This window comes from Polypterus senegalus, chromosome 18 (genome assembly GCF_016835505.1).
Source record: "Polypterus senegalus isolate Bchr_013 chromosome 18, ASM1683550v1, whole genome shotgun sequence".
Lineage (NCBI taxonomy): Eukaryota > Metazoa > Chordata > Cladistia > Polypteriformes > Polypteridae > Polypterus > Polypterus senegalus.
The window spans coordinates 1,722,547-1,745,505 of record NC_053171.1 but is presented as its reverse complement, the minus strand read 5'-3'; the positions used below and the strand labels follow the sequence as shown (position 1 = coordinate 1,745,505).

At 39.4% G+C, this 22,959-nt stretch overlaps 1 protein-coding gene across 2 annotated transcripts; it reads right to left on the bottom strand.

Annotated features, from left to right (window-relative positions):
* Positions 1-1,991: 1,991 nt before the first annotated feature.
* LOC120519036 (vascular endothelial growth factor receptor 1-like) lies at positions 1,992-22,721 on the bottom strand. 2 transcript variants are annotated; one of them, XM_039742115.1, is made up of 7 exons: positions 22,667-22,721; positions 15,535-15,567; positions 13,063-13,335; positions 9,317-9,580; positions 6,456-6,722; positions 3,252-3,401; positions 1,992-2,743 (listed from the first exon to the last, which is right to left on the bottom strand). In XM_039742115.1, exons 1-6 carry the CDS (start codon positions 22,695-22,697, stop codon positions 3,253-3,255), a joined length of 1,017 nt encoding a protein of 338 aa, XP_039598049.1. In that variant the 5' UTR covers positions 22,698-22,721; the 3' UTR covers positions 1,992-2,743; position 3,252. The 2 variants fall into 2 exon arrangements, with proteins under 2 accessions (XP_039598049.1, XP_039598050.1); XM_039742116.1 differs by lacking the exon at positions 13,063-13,335.
* Positions 22,722-22,959: the final 238 nt, after the last annotated feature.

The window sequence follows — 22,959 nt, the reverse complement described above, 5'->3', positions numbered from 1 at the left end:
ATGAAGGAAGTGTGGGATGGGATGAAGATCACCACTGGCTGCAGCTCGAAGCGGGGTGCCACCATCGAGACAGACGTGGAGAGAGCAAACAAAATGAACAACTTCTTTGATAGGTTTGACCACCCCAACCCACTCTCACCTCAGAGTACTGCATCCTCCAACCATCCGTCTGCTGATACCAGCATAGGAGAGACATCCCCACCCACAATCGCATGGATGAGGCTTAACTTTCTTCAGTTGAACAGATCCAAAACAGAAGCCATCTTAGTTGGCACACCACATCATCTTCGTTCTTCTATCATTACTGGTATTACGTTCTCTGGTCAAAACATTATTCTTTCTATATCTGTCACTAGTTTGGGTGTTAAAATGGATTCTCAACTCACTTTTGACACCCATATTAAATATCTTTGTAAATCTTCTTTTTATCATCTCAAGAACATTGCTAAACTCCGCCCTATACTTACTCTGGCGGATGCAGAGAGGCTTGTTCATGCCTTTATCACCTCCAGGTTGGGCTACTGTAATGCACTTTTTATTGGGATTCCTGGTAAGAATATCCAGAGACTCCAGTATATTCAGAACTGTGCTGCCAGAATTCTGATGAGGGTGCGAAAGTACGACCACATCACTCCTATTTTGAAAACCCTTCATTGGCTCCCTGTTTCACTTAGAATAGAGTATAAGGTTTCCCTCCTTACTCATCAGTGTATTTGTGGGCATGCCCCCCATTATTTACAGGAACTCCTTACCTGTCATACTTCTTCACGTACCCTCTGCTCTGTACACAGTAACACTCTTCAAGTTCCCAGAACTAAGCTCAGCAGCATGGGTGACGGGGCCTTTTCTTCTGTGGCGCCGAGACTGTGGAACGCCCTCCCGAATTACCTGAGAGCCTCACAGTTGATTGATATTTTCAAACGAGATTTAAAAACTTATCTTTTTAGAAAGATATTCTATTATTGAAGTATTTTTTAGGCCTTTTTGTTTTATTAATTTATTTTAGTCTGTAGCACTTCGAGATTGTTTATATAAAGTGCAGTATAAATAAAATTTATTATATATATATAAATTAATTATTACTCCTTGACTCCAGGATTAGACCTATTGTCTTTTTAGTAAAGTGATGAAAATTTCTCACACAAAAATGAAATGCAATATACTTACATTCCAATGTTTTAATAAGGACAGAATTGATAGCTTAAACATAAAGAAATACACAGGAGAAAAACTACAACACACATTGCTACAGTTTATTAACATTCTAGCACATGTGACAGACGTGAAAGGTTCTGGAGAAGCCATGGAGAACGTTATGCTGCCTGTAACATCGCTCAGCATGACTAGTATGGTGGTGGGTCAGTGATGGTCTGGGGAGGCATATCCATGGATGGACACACAGACCTCTACAGGTTAGACAACGACACTTTGACTGCCATTAGGTAATGGGATGAAATCCTTGGACCCATTTTCAGACCCTATCCTGGCGCAGTGGCTCCTGGGCTCCTCCTGGTGCACGACAATGCCCGGCCTCATGTGGCGAGAGTATGTAGGCTGTTCCTGGAGGATGAAGGAATTAATACCACTGACTGCCTGCCACGCTCGCCTGACCTCAATCCAATAGAACACCTCTGGGACATTATGTTTTGGTCCATCCGACTCGCCACCATTTTGTACCTCAGACTGTCCAGGGGCTCAGTTATTCCCTGGTCCAGATCTGGGAGGAGATCCCTTAGGACATCATCCATTGTATCATACAAGCACGTGGGGGCCATTCAAACTACTAAGTATGATTTGGAGTTGCTGCAATGAAATTTCGTCCAAATGGACTTGCCTGCCTGTGTGCCGCATCATTTTTTCACTTTGATTTTCAGGGTGTCTTTGAATACAGCCCTCTGTAGGTTGATAATTTTTATTTCCATCAAATGATGCGACATCCTTTAGTTCCTAACACATTACCCAGTTTATATCAGTAGAGATATCTAGCAGGATTTTTTTCCCCATTGAGATCTGATGTGTTTTTAAAGAGTTCCTTTAATTTTTTTTGAGCAGTTTATTATTCTAACAACCTGAAATGGCTCTTTATTGTACAACAATATGCCTTCTGTTGCTCTGGTTTCCTCCTCTTACAAAATATTTATGTTTTCTAAACCAAAGTTATATTGGCTAACTTTTAACTGCAAACCCTAAATAAACAGTGCACTTTGCTCCTTTAATAGCGCATTTCTGTTTTGTAGCCTAAACATATAGCAGCCATGTATTTGCGATACAATACAAGAGCATTTCTGGTTGTTTAGCAATGAACCACAAATATGTTCATTTAGTAACACTTTTAATCAGTAAATGTCATCTTGTATGACAAATTTCACAAGTCCAAATGCAATTCCAGGAGTTTGTTTGTTAATTCGAGTTAGCTTTCCCCACATACTATTCTCTGCTACGTGAGTCACTTGCATTAGTAAGTTAGCACACATGCGTGAATATCTATTCATACAAAAAGCTCTTACAAACCCGCTTCTTTTACCAACATGCCCAAAATATCTAACTAATGACATTTTCTGCTTTTAAAGCCTGTAATGCACACTTCATTTATGGTAGATTCACTAACGTGATAAAGGATATAGAAGGAACTGCACGTGTTGAGCTGGTGTCAGCTTCACGACAGGAGGATTTATTCTTCCTCTTCCTCTATTTGCTGTACTCTGCTCTATACCACCCGTGCAAGGAGAGCCCATCTACCAACCTGGAGGTGGAATGGCAATTAACTCATTTAAATTGCAATGAAATCAAAGGAGTGATTACATCATTAAAATAAGTAAACTAGATTAATAGGGGTGCTTTTCTCTCTGTTTCAATAGCCTTTAAAGTCCTTTTACTCCTTCATTCTTTTCTTCATTTATTTTCTCTGAGTTTACTGTTTTTTCCAACTCTTTACCCCTGCTTAACCCTGTGTGTCAAGAATTATCGTGTGCTGAATCCTGTTTCATCTTCAGACCTGCCTTGTGCTCAAGTTCATGAACAGCCACTATCAATGACTCAGTTGACTCAAAAAAAAAAAACAATTCTCATTTAAGTTTCTTTTTTGCTCATCCATCTGGATGGTGTTACTATTGTAAGTTAAAGTTAAACTATATTAATGATTTCCTCATTAAAACTGTCAAACTGTTAGCATTTGTAGAAGAAAACGATACAAGCTAAAGAAAAACTGATACTGAGATATTGAAGTGTTCTTATTTTATGTTCCCTGTTACCTTAGAGAGTTTTGTGCCCCTCAGTATCCCCCTCAGCAAATCTGCAGGTAGTGAACACTCTGATCCAGAAGCAGTCACTCACAAGAACCAGCAGCACAATTAGCACCAGGCATGATAATCCAATTCGAATTCCGTTTTCTATTGAATAACCTGCCGAAAGAAAAGAAAAATGAGTTGTTTTCATTAAACTAAGTCGTGACAAACGAGTCAATGTTCAGTAACATGCCTTTACTCCAGTATGGCTTCTCTTTCCTTTATACCTCATCGAAAATGTGACCATCAGAGGAAGTGAAGAGACAAATTAGTTGTGCCATTTTGAGATAAGATACAAAACTATTATGATGATTTGATGACAAAAAGACAGAGAGGGAGCAGACGAAGATCCACCATCAAAAAGATCTGGAGGTCTATTGGTAAATGGTTGGCTGCATTTAATGCCCATCTACTTTCTTGTCAATCAACATGGATGCAATTTTTTTGCTGAATCTTTCTTTGTGTCTGATTTCAGTCTTTTTTTTTCTTTCTTTGTTAAGAGAAACTTTCTCATATTAATATTTTTATTAATTATATTTACCTTAAACCATGTAAAAGATAAGATTTTAAAGTAAGAGTTAATATCAACATTTACTAGAATATTTTACCATTGTTGACCTAACTGTATTTTTGACAATTAGACTTAAGGAAGTGCTGTAATTCTCAAAAAGTGGTATGTGTTTTATGCCCCATTTTTTTAGTGATCATCTCTTCATGTTGGATCTTTTCCATTAGTATGAAATACGAGATTTGACACCAAAAGCACAAGACTAATCTCATAGCTCGGGAACCAAGAGTTGGAGAAGAGAAACAAAGAGATGGTTCTAGAACATGTTCTAAGTTGGCATAGTGAGAAAAGTCTCAGCTTAATCACTTCACTCAGTATGAGTGGATGTGTGCACAAATACAGATATTTTCTTGCCCTCGTTTAGAAAATGTGCAAAATATTGTGCCTGCAGTCCTAACAGCACTTACAGAATTTCAAAAGATTTCTGGTCTCAGAATTAATTTGAATAAAAGTGTGTTCTTTCCAGTGAATTCTCAAACACACAATATTAGATTGGACACCTTCCCTTTATCATCGCAGATCAGTTTAAATACCGAGGGGTAAACATCACAAGTAACATAAAGTTCTTCATCAACGAAATTTTGCTGCCTGTATGGAAAAAATTAAGCAAGACTTGCACAGATAGTCAACCTTTCATCTCACTTTAGCTGGAAGAATTAACATTGTTAAGAAGAATATTCTTCCTAAGCTTCTCATTTTATTTCAAAACATTCCAATATACATCAATAAATCATTTTTCAAGAAATGAGATTCAATCATAACCTAATTTATTTGGAATTTAAAACATCCACGTATCCAAAGGGCAACCCTACAAAGACCTAAGGCAGAAGGTGGCATGGCTCTACTCAACTTTCAGTTTTATTCCTGTGGCAGCAAATATACAAGCTATAAAAACCTGGACACAAATAGATGAACTTATACAGGCTTGGTCCACAATAGAAATAAAATCCTGCAGTACATCTTTAAATTCTTTGCTTTGTACCACAATAAATGCAAGTTATCACCAATATACTAACAACCCAATTGTGCTTCACTCACTCAGAATATGGAACCAATGTAGAAAGCATTTTAAGATAAAGGAGCTTTTATCTGTGGCACCTCTGCATGAGATCTGCCTTTTTCCACCATCTCAAACATATGCAGTTTTTAATGTCTGGAAAACATTTGGGATTAAATCACTTAGAGATCTGCACATAAACAACGTCTTTGCATCCTACGAACAATTACATTCCAAATTTAACTTCCCAGCAACACATTTATTTCACTATCTTTAAATCAGAAACTTTGTTAAACAGAACCTGCCTAATTTTCCTCATCTCCCACCCACCTCTACGCTGCAAAAAATATTTCTCAGTCTTGATAACTCAGACAGCATTTCTGTAATATATAAAACCATTTTAAAGTCCCTCCCTTTCAAAGATCCAAGAGGACAGTGCGAAAAAGATCTCTCACTCAATATTTCAGAAAAGGAGTGGAAGGTAGCAATGCAGAGACTTCACTCGACCTCCGTATGCGCAAAGCATACAATTATTCAACAAAATTACATATCGAGCACATCTGTCTCACTTAAAATTGTCCAAATTGCTGCAATCAAGTCCCAGCCTCACTGGGTCACATGTTTTGGGTCTGCACCAAATGAACATCATTTTGGATCAAAATTTTTAAGTGCCTTTCAGACTGCCTTGGGGTCACAATCCCTCCTAACCCATCAACAGTTGTGTTTGGGGTTCTTCTAAAGTGGAGAAGGACAAACAAACTGTGATTGCATTCACTACACTGTTGGCACGCAGACTTATTTTGCTAAACTGGAAGAATCCTAACTCTCCTCTTTTAAGTCAGTGGGAAACCGATGTGTTATACTGTTTGAAATTGGAAAAAAAATCAAATATTCAGTTAGAGGATCTGTACAGAATTTTTTCAAATCCTGGCAGGATCATTTCAATAATATTTTAGAATAAGATCTTCAAGCATCAAGGAAGCAATTATCTCCTCATTTCTTTTTCTTCTCCATTCATCTCTATTGGTCTATCAAACTCATCTTTTTAGGTATGTTTACCAGCCTGAAGTTTTACCCCGTTGGCCTCGCTCTCTTTCTCAGGGGTGGGGGTCGACTTGTTTTTCAGTCTCAATCCTATTTTTTGTAAAAAATGATCAATTTGTATAGAATGATTATAATAAAATTACTAAAAAAAAAATTAAAATCCAAAGGTAATGTGACAAATTCAATGTGATTGCAAATCCTAGTGAGGTTGCTACTTATTGTTTATCTGAGTTCACTACCCATTTTCATACATGCTAAATAAGAGTGCGGAAAAGTTGGAATTTTACCAGGAACCTAACTATCTAAGATCTCATTACAGAGCACACTGAAACACATTTTCACAATGACCATGGGACAATTGCATCATTCTTACGTGTCTCTAAATTGCTGAAAGAAACCCGTATTAATGGATGAAGGCCATTCATGTTCCATAGAGGACATACTAAGTCACACATTGTAAGCCTGCAAAGTCTTGTGTCTCAGGACTTCATAATCTTACTAACCACATGTCATTCTTTTCTGTTTAACTTGGTGCACAGGTTTAGCAGCAAAAACAAAGTACCTTCGACTTCAATCCTTATTTTATTGCTGTACTTCTTTCGTCCTTGTAGCTCCACTGCACATGTGTAACTTCCAGTGTGGCTTTTATTAATTTGGTCTATTTTGAATCGTGAGTGGCTGCTATTCCACACAATCTTGTCGTCTTTTAGGAAGAAGAAAGTGATGTTTAAGGCAGAGCTTTTCTTCCACGCTGATTTGCATTTAAATCGAAGAGAATCTCCCACTTTCACAGAACGTTTTAGAGATGCAGCCAATGTCACACCCTGAGCTGAGAAGGGTACATGAGAATAGTTAGTGCAAGGGAAGGTGTTATTAAAAAAAACATGAAAGATAAACTGTTCACCCAAGACTTAAATAATATTTCATAAGACATAAAGAAGAATAATGAAATACTGATATCTTTACTGGAAATTGATCATAACAGGCAAATATCTGTGATGTTTGACAAAAGTACCCGGTATTGACTGAAGAACATTTCTAATTGTGCTATTTAGTAGGTAGGTACTTTTGTGCTTATTTTATTTTTTCAACTCTTGGATCTTTAAACTATGAACGATTATCCATGCCAAAGTTAAATGCAATCCAACATGTTAACTACATTGAAATGCAATAATTATGTACAACTCCAATTCTAAAAAAAGTTGGGACACTGTCTAAAATGTAAATAAAAAGAGATTGTATTTTCAAATCTCATAAACCCATATTTTATTCACAGTAGAACATATCAAACATATCAAATGTTTAAACTGAGAAAATGTACCATTTTAAGAAAAGAATAAGGTCATTTTGAATTTGATGGCAGCAACACGTCTCAAAAAAAGTTGGGCCAGGGCCGTGTTTACCACTTTGCAGCACTCCTCTCTTCTTTTAACAACAGTCTATAAACGTCTGGGGATGGAGGAGATCAGTTGCTAAACGTCTGCGAGAGGAATGTTGTCCCATTCTTGTCTCATATAGGAGTCCAGCTGCTCGATAGCCCTGGGCCTTCTTTGTTTTCATTTCATGATTTTTTCAGTTGATGAAAGGTCGGGACTGCAGGCCGGCCAGGTCAGCACCCAGACTCTTCTACCACGAAGCCATGCTTTTGTAATTGATGCAGTATGGAGTTTAGCATTGTCTTGCTGAAATATGCAAGGCCTTCCCTGAAAAAGATGTCGTCTGGATGGGAGCAGATGCTGCTCTCAAAACTGTTCATACCTTTCAGCACTGATGGTGCCTTTTCAGATATGCAAGTTGCCAATTGCATAGACACTAATTCATCCCCATATCAGAGATGCAGGCTTTTGCACAAGCCGGATAGTCCCTCTCCGATTTAGTCCGGAGGATGTGACATTCATGTTTTCCAAAAAGAATTTCAAATTTCAATTCATCTGACCAAAGAACAGTTTTCCACTTTGCCTCAGTCCATTTTAAATGAGCTTTGGCACAGAGAAGATGGCGGCATTTCTGGATCATGTTCACATATGGCTTCTGTTTTGCATGATAGAGCTTTAACCTGAATTTGTGGATAACACAACAAACTGTGTTCACAGACAATGATTTCTGGGAGTGTTCCTGAGCTCCATGGCAGAATTAGGCCTGATTTTAGTGCAGTGCCACCTGAGGGCCTGCAGATCACCGGCCTACAATATTGATTTTTGGCCTTGTCCTTTGTGCACAGAGATTTCTTCAGATTCTCTGAATCTTTTGATGAAATAGTGTACTGCAGATGATGACATATTCAAGTCTTTGCAACTTGTTGAGGAACATTATTCTGAAATTGTTCCACAATTTGTAGATGCAGTTTTTTGCAGATTAGTGAGAGTCTGCCCACCTGTACTTCTGAGAGACTCTGCCTCTCTAAGATGCTCTTTTTATACCCAATCATGTTACTGACCTGTTGCCAATTAACCTAATTAGTTGCAAAATGTTCCACTAGCTGTTTCTTTTTAGTACCACTTACTTTTGCAACCTTTTGTTGCCCTTTCCCAACTTTTTTGAGATTTGTTGCGTCTAATTCAAAATGAGCTCATATTTTTCAAAATGACCTTATTCTTTTCTTAAAATGGTACATTTTCTCAGTTTACACATTTGATATGTTTTGTCTCTTCTAATGTGAATGAAATATTGGATTATGAGATTTGCAAATCGTTGCATTCTGTTGTTATATACATTTTACACAGCGTCCAAACTTTTTTGGAATTGGGGTTGTAAATGGAACCTTTAATTTTGTCAATGTTTTTATCATAATATATCATCCAAATGATTGATTTCTTTTCACCATGGCACTCAATTTTCATGTCAGGTTAAAATGTAATACAAAAGCGTATTGCATTTTAATTCATGTCCACAGATTGTGAGTCGTTACTAAAAGCAAGGCAGACCTATTGCCTTTCTCTTAGGGACAGCTTTATGTGTACTGAATTTCAGTTCGATGCCACACTTAAATTGTGCCAGAACTAAAAGTAATCAAATGACCAATCAGCGTCAAAACGTGGCGCAAGGGCCGTCAAATGAATACAGTGAATTTCAGAAGGATTCACTCCCTCTGACCCATTGGCTTGTCCATGTTCATCTAACCTTGGCTAGACTAGACTAACGCCAAAGTGCTGCATTCAAATGACCCATGTGTTGTCATATGTTAGCTTCTGTCCGTTGTAATATTCAATTTGCCTTTACTGTTTAATATAATTATCTGTATCAACCAATTTCCCTTTCTTACAATGTGTACATTTGATTAGGATGGTGTCTTTTAGTAAAACATTGGCAAAGTAATTCTATTGCAGCTTCTTTTTAAGCTCCTTCTGAAATCTTCCTTTGCCCAGATGTGATGATTTTCTGAGTCTGTTAATCAAACTAGAAAAGCCTGTAGCCATTCTGTACCTTGGACTGTAATGTTTATCCTGTTGCTGCGTCCAATTTCTTTCCCTTGTAAGTCCACAGCACAAGAGTAGTTCCCATTGTGGCCTGTATGAATGTTCTCTATGGTTAACACTGAAGTGTTGCTCTTCTGCACTTCTGTTTTATTTTGGAAAAAGCGGTAAGTAAGGTGTGAATGAGATGTTCCATCCTCCATCCAGCTGCAGCTCAGGTTGAGATTGTCTCCCTCCTCCAAAAGTTTTTCCGGGTAGGCAGTTAGCACGGGTTCTGTGAAAAGAGTACGAGAAGAATTGAAGAGTGTGAAAGACGTACTGATGCTCGAAATGCTGAACATTTAATCTTGAAGGTTGCTATTGTTTTATAATTTTTTCCCCACCCAGACCAATTCAGTTTATGTAGTGCTGTCATCTGCCCCTTTAGATACAGGATTGTCTCACATTGGGACATAAAATGCAGCATCCTGTATGGAATTGATAAGGGACATGGTGTTTTTTTGTATTAACGTACACATCTTTTAATATATTGTGGCAGAATGCTGGAATGACAAGCTCATCAACAAAAATATGGGGTGCCAACGGGTCACCCCATTTCGTTAAAAGAAAGATCAAAACAAAAAGAAAACACTCCTCAGACATTATCGCCCTTGTCTTCAGGCTTCTAGCTGTGGATTAGGGTCAGTTTGCTCAGGAGCTCTGTCTGGCAGGTCGCTCTTGCAAAAATTAAGCCTCCTTCTCGGAAGCTAAGGGTTCTTATGGTTGGGCAACTGGAAGGGGCAGAGTTAGGTGCAGTCAATGGGCAGTTTCTCAATGCCACAGGGAAAGAAGGAAAAGACAGTGTTAGCAATAGCTCTCCCCTAACCCTGCTGAGCTATTACCAGTGTCGTGCAAGTTCACACCTCACAAGAACTAGCTCAAAGTTCAGTTCTCACAGATTAAAATGAATAAATTCACCATTTCAATTCTGAACTAGTTCCTTTTTTAAGGAATGAGAATAAATGACCCATGAGTTTACTTTTTTCAATTTTGCATACCTTATATTAGGCTATTACAGTGTTCTTGAATAAAATACAATAATTATGAAGAGTTTTTTATTTAAATACACTTTATTGAGTTATACCCTGCAGCAAACACGTACAACTATATACAGTGCATCCAGAAAGTATTCACAGCGCATCACTTTTTCCACATTTTGTTATGCTACAGCGTTATTTCAAAATGGATTAAATTCATTTTTTTCCTCCGAATTCTACACACAACACCCCATAATGACAACGTGAAAAACATTTACTTGAGGTTTTTGCAAATTTATTAAAAATAAAAAAATTGAGAAAGCACATGTACATAAGTATTCACAGCCTTTGCCATGAAGCTCCAAATTGAGCTCAGGTGCATCCTGTTTCCCCTGATCATCCTTGAGATGTTTCTGCAGCTTAATTGGAGTCCACCTGTGGTAAATTCAGTTGATTGGACATGATTTGGAAAGGCACACACCTATCTATAGAAGGTCCCAGCGTTGACAGTTCATGTCAGAGCACAAACCAAGTATGAAGTCAAAGGAATTGTCTGTAGACCTCCGAGACAGGATTGTCTCGAGGCACATATCTAGGGAAGGTTACAGAAAAATTTCTGCTGCTTTGAAGGTCCCAGTGAGCACAGTGGCCTCCATCATCCGTAAGTGGAAGAAGTTCAAAACCACCAGGACTCTTCCTAGAGCTGAGCGATCGGGGCGAAGGGCTTTAGTCAGGGAGGTGACCAAGAACCTAATGGTCAATCTGTCAGAGCTCCAGAGGTCCTCTGTGGAGAGAGGAGAACCTTACAGAAGGACAACCATCCCTGCAGCAATCCACCAATCAGGCCTGTATGGTAGAGCGGCCAGACGGAAGCCACTCCTTAGTAAAAGGCACATGGCAGCCCGCCTGGAGTTTGCCAAAAGGCACCTGAAGGACTCTCAGACCATTAGAAATAAAATTCTCCTGTCTGATGAGACAAAGATTGAACTTTTGGTGTGAATGCCAGGCGTCACGTTTGGAGGAAACCAGACACCGCTCCTCACCAGGCCAATACAATCCCTACAGTGAAGCATGGTGGTGGCAGCATCATGTTGTGGGGATTTTTTTCAGCAGCAGGAACTGGGAGACTAGTCAGGATAAAGGGAACGATGACTGCAGCAATGTTCAGAGACATCCTGGATGTAAACCTGCTCCAGAGCGCTCTTGACCTCCGACTGGGGTGACGGTTCATCTTTCAGCAGGACAACGACCCTAAGCACACAGCCAAGATATCAAAGGAGTGGATTCAGGACAACTCTGCGAATGTCCTTGAGTGGCCCAGCCAGAGCAGAGCCAGACTTGAATCCGATTGAACATCTCTGGAGAGATCTTAAAATGGCTGTGCACCGACGCTTCCCATCCAACCTGATGGAGCTTGAGGGGTGCTGCAAAGAGGAATGGGCGAAACTGACCAAGGATAGGTGTGCCAAGCTTGTGGCATCATATTCAAAAAGACTTGAGGCTGGAATTGCTGCCAAAGGTGCATCGACAAAGTATTGAGCAAAGGATGTGAATACTTATGGACATGGGATTTCTCTTTTTTTTCATTTTTAATAAATTTGCAAAAACCTCAAGTAAACTTTTTTCACGTTGTCATTATGGGGTGTTTTGTGTAGAATTCTGAAGGAAAAAATGAATTAATCTATTTTGGAATAAGGCTGTAACATAACAAAATGTGGAAAAAGTGATGTGCTGTGAATACTTTCCGGATGCACTGTATACTAATATCCTCCCAGTCAAAAAATAAATTGAATAGATGCAAGTATACATATAAATTACCGCTCTATTTCCAACCGTGTGACACAAATGGTGACTGTGGAAGCCGCGTGTAGGTGAACAAACTTATTACGCTGCCAGTCAAAATTCGCATCACATATTGCACAACCAACGGGGAAAAATATAAAGTGGCCTCACGAAGTACAAATTTCCCTAAAAGTGAAAGCAGAGCTCCACCACGTGCTCGTGTCAGCAGGTTGCAGCTTAAGCACAAGCAGGCAGACACAGACAGTGCCTATTTAACTGTACATTATTTTTTTTGCAATACAAATAAATTTTGTAGAAAATAAATATTCGTAAAAATCCACTATTTGTGCTTATCCAAATACCGGATTCAGATTCGGCTCCACCCCTACGTGACGGGGTAAAGCAAAACATTTAATCAGGACCTAAACCAGATCCAGCATGTCACATAAACTGAACTGGCTCACATTCAAGTTCTTCACTTGCAAATACGTTACGCTAAGTTCACCTTTCTTAGAAAAATGAGCTTGTTCAATGAACGTGCACTTTTGAATTAGTTCAAGCACAACACTGGGTATTACATATTTCAACAGAGCCCATATGGAGATCAGCTGATACGCATGTGTGATAATATACATGAGATCTGAAAAGTGCAGAGACTAACATAAGAAAAAATAAATTCAAACCACTATGGGTTCTGCACACTCATTTTTATCGTTATTTTGTTCTGCTGTCCCAGCGTTATCTCTGCCAACACACTGAGCTAAAAAGCTCTATGTCAGAATGAATTGAATTACAACATAAAAAAGATACAAAATCATGTGTGAGATGAGTTGCCAGTGTTTCTAATACAACTCTCTTTCCACACCTGCTAAAAAAATTACAGAATGTGGCCAGATGTAAATGATTTGTAGATAACTCTGTCCGCCATTTCCTATTAAAACTTCTAATCAAGTTGTACCTTTCACTTTAATCTTCACTTGTTTACTGTCGTGCTCTCGACCTTCTGAATGCTTCACAGCACACCTGTATCTCCCAGCATGGCTTTTATTAAAGTTGTTTATTATCAGCTCTGGAGATTCAATGTTCTTCCTTACTGGTGCGCCTTTCTTTATAAAGGTGAAAGTAAAGTGCGACTCAGAGCTTACATTTACAGTTAATTTGCAGGTAAGTTTCAGACTTTCTCCTACACTTATAGTATCTCCAGGAGATGCCATCAGCGTCACAGTCATAACTGATGAGAGAGAGCAAAGAAGAAGGTTAGTGCATCTGTCAAGATGATAAATGTGAGATAATGGCTGCCTCTTGAGGAGCTCAAGATCTTTACTAAGGTTTCAGAACCAAAGAGAAGCACGATGAAGACTGGCTGTGACTTGACCCTTTTGTGAAGGACAGGACTGCAGCATTGAGGTGTTTTCACGTGACTCAAGAATAATTTAACTGCCAGAAAGTTGCAAGCAATCTTCATACAGTTTCAAAAATTGGCAAAACCTAAATAGATGATTATCATTGTAGCATAATTCAATATTTTACAGGATATAAAATAAAAAGTAGTAAAGAATTTTGCAGTGTCAACAATTGTGCAGCTTGTATGATACTTTTACGACCAACTTTGGGTGCATTATTCATGGTATGATCTTAGGGAGATCTCATCTCCTTAACTGAAGTATTTTTCTCTAAAGTCATTAACACAGAGGTTCCCTTACATTTTCCATCCTGCACTGTTAATGATCACTCACTGTGCTCAATGAAGATCCGAGATGTCTAACTGTTTGTGTGCTATAAGCTTAGTCTGATTCTCTTTGACTATAATTGTGAATTAGATGATGATCAGACCACATTTTATTAGTCATTAATCCAGAAATTTCTATCAATCTTTACAATGTACAAATTAACCATTACGCTTCAGTTATCTTCTGCTACTGAACACCAGAAATAACAGCAATTGAAATGTTTTATTTTCTCTCATTATCAAGCCTTCTGTTTATTTTCATTTGCTTTCTCCCTGAAACCCTGTTGGTTTAAAGTGCACGGACTGGAGGAATTGAGAGAAGGTGTTTTAAGAAGATACTCCATGTGTGTAGCCTTTGCAGTGGTGGAGTTCTCTGCTATTCACTACAAAGTTTTTAACGTGTTGTGCCCTGGCATGTATTCTCATTGATAATCACATTTGGACCTATAAGACTAGAAACACTCGGGCTAACTAATGTCCTATCACTAAACTCTTCTAGTGTGGCTAATAGTGACACTAAGGAGAGGGATAAAGACAAGAAGAAGACAATTTATCAATGATAAATGATAATAGTGATAGGCACTTGACAAACAATTTGTTATTTTAGAATAACTGTTTTCAGTCAATCATATAATCCGATTGATGAGCATGAACGAATCAATTCAGTGGAGCTTTATGGCGGTGCTAAAGTACATGGGTGTCAAAATAAGATGTATGGTCACCCTAGTCAGAGCAGAAACTGCATATTCAGAAAGCATTGTGTGTAGGATAACTCAAAAAGAGAGACCCTGCCGTTCCAAAGCCACCCTTACAGCTGAAGATAAAACTGTTGAATTGAACTTTTTTTTTTTTGTATTTGATTTTATTAAAGGGTTTACTTGTTTGTTGAGTTAGGAAAGATGGCAGATGTAATTTTCAGGAAATAATGGAAAGTAATATGAAATGTCATTATTAGGTTTCTAAACAAAGGGGGAGAAGTGGTGGCTCTGTGGCTAAGGACCCCTGCTTGTATCTTGTGGCTGCTGGCTCAAATCCCATTACTGTCAGAAGAGATCCTTGAGCAAGACCCCTAATCTAAAAATTGCTTCAGGGGTTTTGTATAACAGCCAACCCTGCACTATGAATCCCAAAAGTCATGCGAAAAGACGATTTCCTTTCAAGGATTAGTAAAGTATTTCAAGTCAAATAGAGTCGGTATAAAAGAAAGAATTTTTTAAACATTTATTGTCTGTCTTACAAAAGTTAGCACTTAAAAGTAATTGATTCTTACTTACTTAAAATCTGTTTTGTTGTTGTATTAAATATAGTTTTTTTTTTTTTTATTTCTTTAAGAATTGTAAAAGTGTGTTCTTCAAATAACCAGAAAGATGGATTTTATTTTTTCCAAGTGCTCAAAGAGGGCAAGCAAAGCTCAAAGGAACAGCTTCTTTATAGTCCAGGATAGTTGATCATAACCAATAAATTGATGGGCTTCAGTAGATTATTACATTGAGTTCTAATTAGTTTCATTTTTTAAAGACTTTATCATTTTCCATTTTATTTTACTTTCTTATTAAGAATCTACAGTGTCCTGCCATTCAATTGCCTGTAAACTTGCTGTATGAAGATTGCTGACTTGCTGGATTTAAAACAATGATAAGAAAACTAAATATGAATGTCAAGCATAAAATGCCACTGCAGACTTGAAGCGTCACTTCTTACCTGCAGACTCCGGGGAAGTCACTGCTATCAGCCCTGTAATACAAAATGGTATCAATTTTAGAACATTAAAACAATTTTGACAAGAACAGGCCATTCAGCTCAACAAAGCCCTGCCAAAATAACATCAAGTCAAGTTTTAAGGTCCCCAAAGTCCCACTATCATTAGAACATTACAAGAATGTGGACAAGAACAGGCCTTTCAGCTCAACAAAGCTCGCCGATCCTCTCCACTTAAATTTTCCAAAATAACATCAAGTTGAATTTTGAAAGTCCCTAAAGTCCTACTGTCTATCACACTACTTGGTCACTTATTGCAAGTGAATTTGATTATCTGTGCAAAGAAAAACCTCCTAATGTTTGTGCAAAATTTACCTTTAACAAGTTTCCAGCTGTGTCCCCTGTGTGTTCTTGATGAAGTCATTTTAAAGTCACAGTCTCGACCCACTGGACTAAATCCCTTCATGATTTTAAACACTTCAGTCAGGTCTCCTCTTCATCTTCTTTTGCTTAAACTGTAAAGGCTCAGCTCTTTTATTCTTTCCTCATAACTCATCCCCTGTAGCCTTGAATCAGCCTTATCGCTCCTCTCTGGAATTTTTACTAGCACTGCTATGTCTTTTGTGTAGCCTGGAGACCAAATCTGTACCCAGGACTCCAGATGAGGCCTCACCAGTGTGGTATAAAGCATCAGGAGACCCTCCTTGGACTTGTACTGCACACGTCAAGGCGATATATAACCTGACATTCTGTTATCCTTCTTAATGGTTCGTGAAAACTGATGTACTGACAAGAGACAACTTCCTGCTATGTACGTAACAGTACAAGCAGGCTTGCTATTGAGAATGAATGGGGTGGCGAGTGGCGGTTCACCACCTGCCCACCACACAGTCACTTCCACTTGCATACTGTACTGTATGCTGCCTGCAGCGTCCACGCATCGAGAGCAAACAGGATGCAGCCAAACGCGAGTAGTTAATTCACCCACCACTGCCCCCATTCAACAGGCAACCACCCAAGGCACACTACAATGCTGCCCCCCGCCACCCCATTTACCCTCGATGGCCTCTTTTCAGCCACAACCGAGTCACTGCTTGCAGCATCACCAGCCGTGCACCGAGAACAAACGAACCGCCCCCCTCCGCCCCATCAAGCCCCCATCCTGCACACGAGTGGTAGCTGTGGCCCCGGGGACTATGGACCCCGGGTTACCGTTTGCCACGCATCCAGCCACCCACTGAGAATGAATGGGGTGGTGGGGGCCGCTCGTGGGACACTACACTGCGCGAGCAGCGAAACCACCCCCCAGCCTCCGTCCAGCCACCACTTTCAGCTTTCCCAGGCCGAAGATGACGGAGCGGAAGTTGCTGAGGAGCCTGCGTTGCGTCTCCCAGACAGATGAAGGAGCAGCTGCGGCCCATTCGTAAGTCGTAAGTTGGATGTCCATAACTCAGGGACTACCTGTATATATATATATATATATATATATATATATATATATATATATATATATATATATATATATATATATATATATATATATATATATATATACTGACCCCTGAGGTCCACCACTCTCAACATCTCCCAGTACTGATGAGGTTCATGTGTCTTAGCCAATTCTGCACCCATCTATACAAAACACCATTCTTTTAACTTAATGCCCAACCTCTCATGTGGCACCTTATCAAATGCTTTCTATAAGTCAAGATAAATAATATCATAAGCTCCACTCGGATCGTATCCTTCAGTTGCTTTCTCATGGAATTCCAGCTAGTTAGCAAAAGCACTCTTCAGGACTGTATATAAAAAGTGTTGTCGTTTCTATATGATGTGATCGAAATGTGTGCAAATCGCTTTACGTGAAATTTTGCAATGTACGTTTTAATTATGTCTAAATTGTTTGATATGTAATTTTAAATTATGGAGAAGATGGGTAAATACATAGAAAAATGTCCCAAACATTATGGAGGACATTCTATCTGAACAACATCTAATGAATGATCTTCAGAATTACTGGGAAATGTTGAGTGCACTGCCAACCCAATGCAACTGGAGTTTTATGGGGGGTGGTATGTGGTATAGCGGGTCCACAGCTCACAGAGCAAAGACCATTCATTTTTAAATAAATAATCCCCGCTCGCGGCGGCATAGCGAGGGGGCGTTGGGCCATGACGAGCTGCGGGACGCTCGGGGTGTGGGCGTTTCTCACCGAGTGCACAGGTGAGGAACTGCCCACATCCGTGATTGCTCCCGTGGCTAATAGGTTACAGCTGTCATGGTCCTTCTCCATTTAAAAGAAGCGCGAGTCGGTCAGAGGAGAAGAAGGAAGAAAAGAAAGAGAGAAGGAAAGGGAGGTTGGAAGCAGGAAGGAGAGAGAACGCAAGCAATGCGGTGCAGGAGGAGGCGAGCAAACGCTCGCAGGCAGCTGAAGGCCGCCTGGGTGTTTGGCCAACACCCGAGAGAAGTGGTTGTGGTCACCCCGCAGAAGATTGTTTTGTAGGGCTGGAGTGACTTGGAAGGTGCAGGACTCTCTGCGGGAGTTAGCGGGAGTCGGGACTTGGGACGCGGTGTCCCTAACGTGAGAGCCTTAGCCGTTAAGGGATTCCCAAGTCGCTTTCTGGAGGAGCCGACCGGAGCCAAGGATCGGTGAGGCAACTGACAGCAGTAGCAGTAGTAGGAAGAAGGTCAGCTGCAGAGTGAGTGTCTCCCTTGTTGGCCCTGATGGGTGAAGCAAGAGGGGCGCTAGTTTTAAATGAAGGCACCGAGTTTGTCAATTGTTTGTTTTTAAGACTGCTTCCTGATCGTTTTTACCTCGTTTTAAAAGGATTGTTTTTCTAATGGTTTTAACCTCCACATTTCTTTTATGGGATTATTTATGGAATTATGAAAGCACTGCACTTTAATAGGAACACTTTGTTTTGTTGGATTTTTAATAAAAGCTCTGTTTCACTTTCAACCATCCCCTTGCTTAGATGTTTATTGCCTTCACTGACTAGCTCATCGGTAACATTACCGACAGTGTTGGATTGAAGGGCTTCCAAAAAGCTATGGGAGTGTGGAGCCAGAACCCACATCGTCACACATTCTCCATTGTTGCCTGGTTTGGCTCATCAACGGTCCACTCCAAAAAATAAATGACAGCGTGTTGTGAGGTCTTCTGAGAAAACAAGTGCTGTGCTCTGCCATCTGTCACAGACCTGTATGCGTCTAGATTAGATTTAGCACCACAAACCATGTTCAAAAGGATCATCATGGACTCGTCTCAGCAGTTGTTCCAAAACCTTCTTTCAGGGAAACGCTTCAGGTCAACTAAAAAATAAAACTAACGGACGTCTCAACAGTTTCATCCCCAGACCCACAGCCCACACAAACCAGTTATTTAGCCTGTCTGCCTCAGTTATTCACACACGTTAAGCATAGACACACCTTCACTTGCACATCATTTACACATCTCCTTTGTAATTTTACTATTCTGCAACTGTTTATGAAATGAGTTCTTTATATTATTTATGTTTTTTTTATGTGATGTTGTGTTTTGCCAGGGGTTCTCAACTTCGATCCTGGAGGGCCACAGTGGCTACAGGTCTTCCTTCTAACCTTAATTAGTGACAAGATTTTTGTTTCCAATTAACTTAATTTAATTGATTTGCTTTTTAATACTCAAACCCTTTAAATCAAGGATGATCAGTCTTGGTGGTCCTGGAGGGTCCCAGTGGCTGCAGATTTTCATTCCAACCCAGCTGCTTCATGAGAGGTCGTTTATTGCTGATAAAGCACTTATGTCTCAAGTGACATTTTTCTACTTCAGTTAAGTTGTCTTGCTTGTTAAGATTTTGAACCCTTAATGACTTATTTTAGTCTGAAATAGCTGCATTCACGTGTTTTAATGGCTTATTAATAGCAATATGATGCAAATGAGAAAGGAGTCAGCAGTTCTTCATCTAACTTGTCTCCATTTGCACCTGTGTATATTTAGTGTAAAATGGAAGAAAAATAGAGAGAAAGAAGTGAAGAGCTGAAAATTACTCATCCATTTTAGACTTCAGATCATTTGGATAATATTAGAAAGAAAAAAAAAACTTTAAGAATGACCTGACATGGTAAAGCTAAAACACTAACAAGTCATGCAATTAAATAAGATCTGTTATTAGCAAGGATCAGTTTCTAATTAAGCAACTGGGTTGGAACAAAACCTGTAAGTCACTGTGGCCCTCCAATGCCAGTCATCCTTGTGTTATGATATAAGCAGCTCCAAAGCAGCCAAGCTAAATTTCTGCACATTATGATTCTGATGGTGGAAATTCTGGAAGCCTTTATGGTGTTCAGACTGCAAATTGAAAACATCGACACGATAAAAATTCAATTCAAAGTAAGATTTCCTCACATCTTATACATCCCAAATTCAGTATGTCTTGCTGTGGCAGATCTATTTCATAACTGATGTTAAATTAAATAAATGAGATAGCTTTTCAAGAATTGGAATCCAAACAAGAAAAGGGCCCACCACTCATCACTCATTACTCAGCTATGCAGCATAAAGAGCAGGTGAGGACCCACGATTTATTGCATTAAATAGATATAGTAGCAATTTATTCATTTGAATGCAATATAACCTCATACAGCTGTGAACTAATTTGTGGGTCCCCTTTACAGTCTTTTGAAAAAGTGCCATAAGCCTCCTGAAAATTGAGGAGATGAAAAACGATAGTCCCCTGCTTGCCTCTGAGATGTCAGCAAGTAAAGCAAAGCATGTGTGAAGAAGAGATTAAGTATTGCTAATTCTACAAAGATCTAAAATGGCCTGGATGCATTTGTTGGGACTCCTAAAAGAGATCCGAAATATTTCGATTCAAGTGATTTTTCAAACTTGCCCATCCATCCATCCATCCATTATCCAACCCACTATATCCAAACTACAGAGTCACGGGAGTCTGCTGGAGCCAATCACAGCCAACACAGGGCACAAGGCAGGAAACAAACCCTGGGTAGCGTGCCAGCCCACCACAGGGCACACACACCCACACACCAAGCACACACTAGTGACAATTTAGAATCGCCAATGCACCTAACCTGCATGTCTTTGGACTGTGGAAGGAAACGGGAGTACCCGGAGGAAACCCACATAGACACGGGAAGAAAATGCAAACTCCACGCAGGGAGGACCCGGGAAGCCAACCTGAATCTCCTATCAAACTTGCCCTATTTCTTGAATTCATATCACACATCCCTCCAATGGTGCAATCAGTCATTCGGCTAATTTGAATGGAGAGAAGTCATCACTCCGCTGTTTGGTTTCATTGTGTGTCCCACACTGAACATGGACCAGAGACGACAAAGGACAGAGTTGTCTGTGGAGGTCAAAAAGAAAATGATAGACCAGCATGTTAAAGACAAAGGCTAGAAGGCCATCTCCAAGCAGCTTGATATTCCTGTGATGACAGTTGTAAATATTAGGAAGAAGTTTAAGGTCCATGGGACTGTAGCCAACCTCCCTGGACGTGGCCACAACAGGAAAATTGATCCCAAACTGGGCAGAAACATAGTGAGAATGGTAGGGTAAAAGCCAAGGACATCTTCCAAAGAGATGCAAGTTGAACTGCAACGTTAGGGTCCATCAGTGTCTGATCTGCTGGTTTTTGAGTGACAGTTGGCTCAATGGAAGAAGACCCAGGAGGACTCCATATAAAAAAGAAAAAAAACAGTCTATAATTTGCTAAAATGCATATTGACAAGCCACAGTGCATCTGGGAGAAGGTCCTTTGGACAAATGAGACAAAAGTGAAGCTTTCCTGAAAGTCACATCAGCTCTATGTCCACAGATGAAAAAATGAAGCTTTACCTACTGTGAAACATGGAGGAGGTTTTTTATGTTTGGGGAGCTGCTTTGCTGTGTTTGGCATGTGGTTCTTTGAGTCCATGCAGGAAAAATTGAAATCTTAAGACTATTAAGTCATTCTGGAGTGAAAAATACAGGCCAGTGTCAGAAAGCTCTGTCTTAGCCACAGGTCATGGATCCTCCAACAGGATAATGGGCCAAAACACTCACTGAAAAGCACCCAAGAACGGAGAAGAGCAAAACATTAGACAATTTCAAAGTGGCCGTCTATGAAACCTAATTTGAATCCAATGGAACATGTATGGAAAGAACTAAAATATGCCGTCTAGAGAAGACCCCATTCAAATCTGACCGAGCTGGAGTAGTTTGATCAGGGTGAGTGGGCTAAATGACCTGTGGACAGGTGCAGATGTCTCATGGAGAGCTCCTGGAATCACTTGTGTGCAGGGATTACAACCTCTAAAGGTTGTGCAACAAAGTATTAGGTTTAGGGTCTCATCAATTTCAATCAATTTTGTCCATGCCGTTTCATTTGTGTTATTATTTGGAACATTCTGTTGAATCAAAACTTGAAAACAAAGTCTGATTTTTGTTAACAATGATGGATGCCATTGAACTTTCACAAGTTCAGGATATTCTAGAGACAATTGTAGGTTTTTCTTTCTTCATGGAAGGGTACCAACAGATTTGCCCACATCAGTCAGTATTTTTACTTCTGTCAAAGTGCCTTTTAATATTTGTTTCAGGCAGCTAATGAACTCTTGTCTGTCCAGTTCTCACAAATTCCCCATAAAGCTCTTTCTTCTTTGTACTAACACATCAATCATACTTAAGGTGTATTTATCTGCTACCGTTTTGTAAAAAACTGAAATTGCTGATAATTTAATTTAGTTCTTTTGTGGTTGGTTTCTCCCTTGCCTTTAATAACTTTTTTTAAGTTTCTGTTAAGCACTTTGCATTGTTTTCCAATGTGAAAAGCAATATAAAATGAAAGATTTATTAACAGGTTTTCTGTCAAGAAGGCTGCATAGGACCTACAAACACTTAGGGTTGCACTCCTCCTCCATTTAAAAGAACAGCTTTCTGTCAACTCAACTCACAATCCGAAAGTCACAGAGCATCATCAGCCACTTGGTACGGTAATCCATTATAATTCAATTTATGTTTGTTTTATTACCCTGCGTCTTACACATTAGAACTCTCTGTCACCTTTAACATCAGTACCATTACTTAATTTAATCCCCTGCGTATAACTCATTTTCTAACAATATGGTTAAGATTAAAAACGTTACTTACAAAAGATCAGCCAAGGTATATGTCTCATCATGTTATATTTGTCATCAAGAGTGGAAGAGGATATGCTCAAAGATAAATAACAGCAGGATTTCTGCTCCAGCTGTGTTTATTTAGGAAACGATCAAATGATCAGACCGCACTTTATGATAAACTCTCCACATCAAACGACCACATTTTGTGAAAAGTGAATTGAACCCTGTGTAACATTTCTTCAAGATGTACAGTACCTTCCATAATGTTTGGGACAAAGACCCATTTTTCTTTGATTTCTCCCTCTGCTCCACAGTTTAAAA